General features: G+C 41.0%; 1 protein-coding gene across 1 annotated transcript; it reads right to left on the bottom strand.

Moving 5' to 3' along the window:
* Positions 1 to 6,315: 6,315 nt before the first annotated feature.
* LOC111398012 lies at positions 6,316 to 7,059 on the bottom strand. The gene is made up of 2 exons (XM_023024973.1): positions 6,738 to 7,059; positions 6,316 to 6,539 (listed from the first exon to the last, which is right to left on the bottom strand). The coding sequence occupies exons 1-2, from the start codon at positions 7,057 to 7,059 to the stop codon at positions 6,316 to 6,318; spliced, it is 546 nt and encodes a 181-aa protein (XP_022880741.1).
* Between the last annotated feature and the right edge of the window lie 2,112 nt (positions 7,060 to 9,171).

The raw sequence follows: 9,171 nt of genomic DNA on the forward strand, positions 1-9,171 counted from the left end.
TTATAAATTAAAAAATACTGTCATATGTTTTTTATTTTTAATACTTAAATTTCTATCTAATATAACTTCTCACCATACACCTTATTAACACACATAATAATAATTTTTTAGTGCTACTCCTTAATTCTATCGATTATAATCTTATATAGTGTATCAAACACATTCTTATTAAATTATTATGTCCTAAGGACATGGTACTCCATCTGAAGGTATCAATATTGCTCAACGTGTAACAATTAGTTCGCACATTAACAATTTGTTTATATATTCGCGAACCCATCATTCGATATTGAATGCTCAAATCTTTAAAAAGACTTGATAAAAGACTTGTAACGAAAGTATTGGATTTAAGCTTCAATATTATTGTCGTGATGAAACCAAGACTCATGGAAAAAAGAAAACTTTAGAATACAGCATTTTAAGATTAGAGTCAATGACGAGAATTTGTCCCTAGATCACCCGTTACCCGTAGCAAATCACATTCAACAAATAGTAATTCTGGATTGAATACATGTACTTTGTCCGAATATACGTAATATATGTGTTTGATAAAGTAACGCAACTTTTATGTTTAGATACATGCAAATTGTTACTATATACGAATAGTGAATGTAATCTTAGAACATTGATGTTACGTATTTATAATATATATTATAAAAGAGTATATCAATATAAATTTAAATTCTCTTACCAAATATAGCTTGCCCGAGACAACATTTTCTAAGAGCAGGGAGTTCCAAAAACTTTAGTTATAAATTCTTAACATGTCTTCAATATAATCACAAGCTGAGGGTGCTTCTCTCTCTCTCTCGCATTTCATTCAAGTTCTAGTGTTTATGGTCTATGAGCGTTACACGGAAAACAAATAATTATTCACAGATCAAGAAACCATTATAGTAATAGAACATAGAAGAGGATCTTGTTTTCTAACAAAGGCATGGAGAAATTCCAACGACTGTCAACTCTTATTTATGCTCACTTCAGATTAAATGTTGGAAACAATGGTGTTTGGAGAAGAAACAAAAGAAGATTACAAGAAATACAGCAACAAGATGGATTAAAACCAGATACTGGACAAGAACAAATTTAAAGGCCCGAACATGATATCATTGTTCTCAAATGATATTTTCTCCCTCTTCTAATTGAATGAGATGCTTAAGGGTATTCCGTCAAACGGTTTGAAGAATTAATAAAACCTTGTTGTAGGAATACCAAAGCACAAAGTATTCCTACATGCAGTCAACAAAGTTTCACCCCACAAATTAAATCGTAACTAAGCATATATAAACATGACATTAATCATTTCAATTAAGGTCCTACTTTTCCTTTTAGCCAAATCATTTTGTTCGAATATTCTAAATGCAGAACATTGATGAATTATGTCATGTTGTTCACAAAACAAGTTAAATTCGCTAGAAAAGTATTCAGCCCCTTATCACTTCTTAAAGTATTTATTTTCTTTCCTAGATAATTTTCAACTTTACTCTTATATACCTTTGTTGACGTCAAAATTTGTATTGACTAATTTCGAGTCAACTTTAAGAAAAAGGGAAATTACGTTTTGTATCAAAAGATCACATAAGGTAAATTGAGAAGATTTGATTGTGTAAAGACTTTGTATATCCATTCACCTGTCCTTAATAAAAACTATCCTTCCACTATTTATACATGGTTTTCAGCCGCAATTACGTCAAATTAGTCAAATCAACTACAGTGCCGAGCTCGGAAGTCGGGTCGTCGAATTCTCCTGTGATTAGTCAATGAGACCGGTGGCCATGAGTCAATGTTTCCTCAGGTAATGATGGCCTGCAAGGGATTGAAGATTCCGAACCTTGGATTGGTGACTTTGGGCGGTGATGACATCACTTTTAACAAGTGTGTGAGATTGACAGGATGATGTGACAAAGGGCAATCATGATGTCTTTTTGGGGTTACGAGGGGCAAATCCGAGCTAAGGTTTATATCCAAACTCATATCTACCTGAGGTGGGGCTTGCGAACAACTTTCATGTGATTGCAGTTCGGTGGTCAACAGTTACCCCACAGGTCAGTTCGGCTGTAAGGGGGACCGACCTCTTAATTTGGCTGTTACATTTCTAAGAAGTGTAATTATTACTGTGCCAAGTGTTATGTTTTGGATGGGGATGAGTTGTACGACACTCGTGGTGACTTCCTTGGGAAGTTTCGTAATAAAACTACGTAGTTTCGAGCTTATCACATCTAGACCGTCAATTTTTCCGTCCACCTTTTGGACGGATGGTTCAAATTAAGCCTTTTGATTTTCCATCTTTTTAAATTCCTTTTGAGCCTTCATTTTATCTTACTTTGTGCGATTTTTTTCTTTCCAAGGTAGCAAGAAATCTTTAGTACGTCCATCTTTATCTTTAAGTGAGGTCGTTTTTTTCTTCGAGTTCCCAGGTATTCTTCTGCATCCTCTCTTTGTCCTTTCAATTCATACTTTATTTTCGATCTGTATAAGAGTTCGGATAAATCCAGGGTTCATTTCTGGGAAAACTAGTAGGAAGAATCAGTCCCTTCCACCTCCAGCTTGTCTTCTAGTTGTAGAGAAATTTTCACCCTTATTCCCATTTCGGTTGTTAACCCAATTACTGTAGCTCATCCTGGGGAGATAGAGCAAATTTGGGAGGATTTGGGCAGTGAGGAGGTAGAATCTCGTGAGGACAGTGAGGAGAATGACCAGGAGGAGTAAGGGGCTAATTCCTATAGGTCAGTCGTGATGGAAGATATGCTTGCAGGCTGGCGAGGCAAGTATGGTATCCACAACTAGGTCATAATGAATTACTGATTGCCTGTGTTTTATTTTGCAGATTACAAGAAATCAACCTCGACTAAAGATACACAGAGGTAAGCTAAGGCTATAAGGGCTCTTTCGAAAAGACAGCGGTCGTGTAAGTATGTGATTTCGGACTCAAAACTTATTCAAGGTTGGTTTGTTTCAGGCAATCACCTCAGGTCAGGTCACACCGCTGCCATCAATATTTGCTCAAGCCAACCCAGTGAAGAATTGAGATACCTTATTTCCTTAGAGAGCATTTATTGAACTCGTATTAGAATAGAGTTTTGTGTCATGCATTTTCAGCCTAACATCAAGAAATGTTGGGATATAAAGTGGCTAAGACAACAGCAGCAGCAAAGGGAAAATGGGCCAAGGTTCTAGTTCGATCTGAAGAGACTAAGGAGGAGGTCCCCCCTTTGAAGAGGCACCGAGCTTCCACACCAGCTACGCCTCAGTCCCCGAACCTATTCCTTTGGACCTGCTCAGCCCAAGTCCAGTACTTCATTCTTTGCCATCATTGACCCCAACAACACCAGTTTCTATCGTATCTTCTGCTGCCACCACTAGCTCCACCCAATCTCAAGAGAAGTGTCCTAATTTACAAAGATCGAGTTTGGACGGCTTAGTGGGTCATCGACTAGAGATATTACTTGATTTTCTACAGGCCACTTTCTCTTCTAGGAAGACAATAGCCACCCTCGTTGCTCCTTTGCGCGACTCTACCATTCTCCTAACTAGGAGTTGGAATGAAAGAGAGCACAATTTCTTTAATGAGATGCCACTTCGGGAGGCAATCGTTACAACTCAACTTCACAGCCACCGATCTATCTTGTATATGATGGCAGCTGATAAGGTACATTATCCAAGCTTGTATACTTGGATTTTACAACGTATTATGTCTAATAGGTCTATTTGACTTTAGATCAGCTGAAGGCCGAACTCGACAAGTTACTAGAGGCCAAGGATTATGCGTTAAGCTTTTACCAAGGCATGGAGAGAGAGAAGGTTCAATTTGCTACGAAGAAAAAGGGATATGAGGAGAGGCTGAACAAGATAGGTGTTGAGCTGAACTCCAGGCTGGATTTTGAGGTGAAGCTATAGGAGGATATCAGAGCTCTGAAGGTCTTGAGGGAGGAGCAGCCATACAGCTGAGATAGAGAAAAAGAAGTTTGAGGAGTAGCGAGACCAGGTTGAGGAGGCAGTGAAGAAGGTGCGAGAGGCAAACGACAGGGCGAGGGGGACGACCAAAAGAGCAGAAGAAGCTGAGGCAAAGGTTGTGAGGACGGTTGAGCTTTGGAGGTCATCTCCTGAATTTGATGCTTTGGCCCAGAATGCCTATGTTGTGGCTCTGGAATAGGTCGTTAAGCACATTCATAGGGATAGACCTGGGTTTGATGTGACGTTCCTCAAGGAAGTAATAGAGGAGCAGAAGAAATAACTCCGGCAATTGACCTAGGAGGTCGGAGTTCGGGTCTCACCTGCTGATGAGGATGTTGCTGATGTTCCTAAAGACGCTCTCCCATCTGGACAGGCCCCCCACCCCCTAGTTCCTCTTAGGATGCCCTTTTTGATTTGATGAACTTTTAAACATATGTTTTTGCTGATGGCGTTTGTAATGACTATTTTGACTCGGTATTCAAATGCATCTCATCTTTTCAACCCGAAGCAATACTTGTTTTACTTTTGACAGTAGACTAAGTGTCTGCATTTTTCCTTAGTTAGGTCTGCACATTGAGCAGAGTTTTTGAGAATTCCTAAGGAGGAATTTTTCAATAAGTGTCATAGCACTTATGATCTCAGCTAGGCCTGCACATGGAGCAGGACTTTTAAGAATTCCTAAGGATAAATTATTCGCTAAGTGTCGTAGACCTCAGCTAGGCCTGCACATGGAGCAGGACTTTTGAGAATTCTTAAGGAGAAATTATTCGCTAAGTGTCGTAACACTTACGATCTCTGCTAGGACTGCACATGGAGCAGGGCTTTTGAGAATTCCTAATGAGGAATTATTCACTAAGTGTCGTAGCACTTACAACCTTAGCTAGGCTTGCACATAGAGCAGGGCTTTTGAGAATTCTAAAGGAGGAATTATTCACTAAGTGTTGTAGCACTTACGACCTCAGCTAGGCCTGCACATAAAGCAGAGCTTTTAAGAATTCCTTAGGAGGAATTATTTGCTAAGTGTTGTAGCACTTACGACCTCAGCTAGGCCCACACATGGAGTAGGGCTTTTGAGAATTCCTAAGGATGAATTATTCACTTAAGGTCGTAGCACTTACGACCTCAACTAGACCCGCACATGGAGCAAGGCTTTTAAGAATTCCTAAGGAGGAATTATTAACTTAGTGTCATAGCACTTACGACCTCAGCTAGGCCCGTACATGGAACAGGGCTTTTAAGAATTCCTAAGGAAGAATTATTTACTAAGTGTCGTAGTACTTACGACCTCAGCTAGGACTGCACATGGAGCAGGGCTTTTGAGAATTCTTAAGGAGAAATTATTCGCTAAGTGTCGTAGCACTTGGAGCAGGGCTTTTGAGAATTCTAAAGGAGGAATTATTCACTAAGTGTCGTAGCACTTACGACCTCAGCTAGGCCTGCACATAAAGCAGAGCTTTTAAGAATTCCTTAGGAGGAATTATTTGCTAAGTGTTGTAGCACTTACGACCTCAGCTAGGCCCACACATGGAGTAGGGCTTTTGAGAATTCCTAAGGATGAATTATTCACTTAGGGTCGTAGCACTTACGACCTCAACTAGACCCGCACATGGAGCAAGGCTTTTAAGAATTCCTAAGGAGGAATTATTAACTTAGTGTCATAGCACTTACGACCTCAGCTAGGCCCGTACATGGAACAGGGCTTTTAAGAATTCCTAAGGAAAAATTATTTACTAAGTGTCGTAGTACTTACGACCTCAGCTAGGACTGCACATGGAGCAGGGCTTTTGAGAATTCATAAGGAGAAATTTTCCACTGAGTTTACTAAGTGTTGAATGATATAAAATAAAGAGTCCCTTTTATTTATGTAATTGACATTACGGACAATGTTAATGTATCATGGACTTTGTTTTACTGATGATACTGCCTAAGATATCCAGCGTTCCATGGTGGGGTAAAGGCTTACCCCCAGGTCTTCCAATTCATATGCTCCTTTCGGCAAGATCTTTGTGACTAGGTAGAGACCTTCTCATTTGGGCCCCAGAGATCCACTGTCAATCTCCCTCGTGGCGAGGAATACTTTTCACAAGACTAGGGATCCACTTCGAATTCTCGTTTTCGTACCTTTTGATTGTAGTATCTAGCATTTCGTTGCTTATAAATTTCTAAGTTCGGCGTCATTTCTCTTCTCTTCAACAAGGTCAAGCTCTCAACGAAGAGCCATTTGATTTTCCTCTTCATTATAGGCAACAGTGCTAAATGATGGGATGTTGAGCTCTACTGAGATCATGGCTTCCATCCCAAAGGCTAGTTAGAATGGTGTCTCGCCCGTGCCGGTCCTCGTGGTAGTGCAAACCAACCACATCACACTTGGGAGTTCTTTGATCCATCCCCTTTGAGCGCATCCAATTTTGCCTTTAGCGTGTGTTTGATGGTCTTGTTAATGGTTTCAAGTTGACCGTTTGCTTGCGGGTTTTTTGGAGTGGAGAAGTGTTTCCTAATGCTGAGCTCTTTACAAAAATCTAAAAGACGAGAGTTGTCAAACTGTTTCTCGTTGTCGGTGACGATTGAGTGAGGTATACAAATATCTGCACATAATATGCTTCCAGAGAAAGTCGATTGTCTTTTGTTCGATGATTTTTGCAAGTGGTTCTGCCTCGGTCCATTTGGTGAAGTAATCCACGGCTACGATGGCAAAATTGAGTCCACCTGTCCCTGTGGGTATAGGTCCAATTAGGTCGATTTCCCACTTAGTAAAGGGCTAAGGGGCAACTACCGGGCTCAACTCGCATGCGATGTTCTGATGAGTGAGGCGAGATGCTGGCATTTATCACATTTCTTCACAAATTTCAAGGCATCTTGCTTCATTATAGGCCAAAAATATCCATGACGTAGGATCATGTGGGCTAGGGATTGTCCACCGGAATTGTTTCCACACATCCCCTCATGTACATCTTGCAAAGCGTACTGTGCTTCTTCTTCATTCAAGCACCTCAGTAGGGGGACAGAATGTCCCCTTTTGTAGAGTACCTCATCTATCAACGTGTACCTGGTCGACCTAGTTCGAAGTCTTCTTGCTTCTGTTGGATCCTCAAGGCACTCTCCCATTTTGAGATGCGAGATGATTTCATCCATCCAAGTCGACTTGTGTTCTATCATCATCAGAGTCACTTTGGCTAGTTCTATGGCGATCGTGCTATCCTCCCCATGGGAATGCTATCGAACCCCTCAATCTCTTCACTGGTAGCCAAGCGAGCTAAAGCATCGGTGTGGTTATTCTAGGATCGAGGAATCTGTTTAATTTGAATAGCTTTGAAATTTTTGAGTTCTTTTCTGACAACTTGGAGATAACCATCCATCTTTTCTTCTTTGGCTTGATACGTTCCATTGATCTGGTTGACCACCAGCTGGGAATCGCTGTGCAAGATGGGAATTCCCAACGCAACTGCCATTCTTATTTCGACAATGAAAGCTTTGTACTCGGCTTCATTATTTGAAGCCTTAAAGTCAAAAGGTAGGGCTTCGCAAAATAGTCATCGGTCTGGGCTAATTAAGAAACAACTCCTACCTCCGACTTGTCTCCGATTGATGAACTATCAACAAAAAGTTCCCAAGGGCCTTCTGGTGTTGGTTCCTTTTTGGGTTCATTGCTGAATTCTACAACGAAGTCTGCGAGGGCCTGACCTTTAATAGAGGTGTAGGGCCTATACCTTATGTCAAATTGTCCAAGCTCTACTGCCCATTTGACTAATCTTTAGGATGTATCTGATTTCTGCAAGGTTGCCTTAATGGCGAATTGGTAAGGACCTCTATGGAGTGCTCCAAGAAGTAGGGCCTTAGTTTCCAAGCTGCCACAACTAACACGTACGATAGCTTTTCCAACGGGGAGTAACGGAGCTCGAAATCGTGGAGTGCCTTGCTTGTGTAGTAGACAGGGTACTATGTTCCGTCCTTCTCCCGAATTAGGACGACACTGATAGCATGTTTTCTAACGACTAGGTATAATTTCAAGACGTCACCTCCCTTTGGTTTTGAGAGCACGGGAGGTTGAGTTAACTATTTCTTTAATTCGTCAAAAGCATCTTGGCATTCTGAGGTCCACTCAAACTTTTTTCCTTCCCATAAGGTGTCGAAGAAAGGTTTACACCGGTCTGTGGACTTCGATACGAATCGACTGAGGGTGGTGATTCTCCCTGTTAAGCTCTGCACCTCTTTTGGTTGAGCTGGGGCTTTTATGCTGATGATAGCTTGTCCAGGTTTGCCTCAATTCCTTGGCTGTTCCCATCGAATTGAGGGATTTTCCCGAGCTGACTTCGAAGGCACATTTCCTTGGGTTCAATTTCATCCCGTATTTTTTTAGGATATCAAACATTTCTACTGGCGTAGGTGCTTTTGACCAATATGTCATCAACATAGACTTTCAAAGTTTTTCCGATCTATTGAGAAAACATCAAGTTCACAAGCCGCTGATAGGTGGCTCCTACATTTTTGAGACCAAACGACATTACCCTATTGCAGTAAAGACCTCGATTGGTGACAAACGAGGTATGTTCCTGATCTTGGCCGTGCATTAGTATTTGGTTGTATCCGGAGTATGCATCCATAAAGCTGAGAAGTCCATATCTAGCAATGGCATCTACCATTTGATCTATTCCTGGTACAGGGAAGTTATCTTTAGGACATACTTTGTTGAGGTCGGTAAAATCTATGCACACCCTCCAGTCTCCATTGTGCTTCTTTATGAGAACTGGGTTTGCAATCCACTTGGGATATTTTGCAATCTAGTAATTTCTACACTTTTTTGTTAAGTACTTGGTACCTGTCCGGGTTTAAAGGATGACGTTTTTGCTGTCTTGGTCAGACTCCGGGGTCAACATGCAGCTTGTGACAAGTGATTGTGGGGCTAATTTCTTTCATGTCTTCGTGATCCTAGGCAAAAACTTCAAGGCTCTGTCTGAGAAAATTCAAAATTTCACTTCGGATCAAATTTCGCAGCTCGTTCCCAATCTTGAATACATTTGATGGGTTGTCATCACATACTGGTATTTCCTCCAGTCTTTCCACGGGTTCTCCTTCTTCGATTTTAATGCGCGGGTCTAGTAAACCAAGTTCAATTTCCCATGTGCGGGCCATATACACTTCTGGTAGAGTGTGTTGATGGCTAGTATGGGTTTTCAATTGGCATCTTTCGATAAGTTCCCTGCTTCGTTTGACTTCGCC

This window comes from Olea europaea, chromosome 7, assembly GCF_002742605.1.
Source record: "Olea europaea var. sylvestris chromosome 7, O_europaea_v1, whole genome shotgun sequence".
NCBI classification, from domain to species: Eukaryota; Viridiplantae; Streptophyta; class Magnoliopsida; order Lamiales; family Oleaceae; genus Olea; species Olea europaea.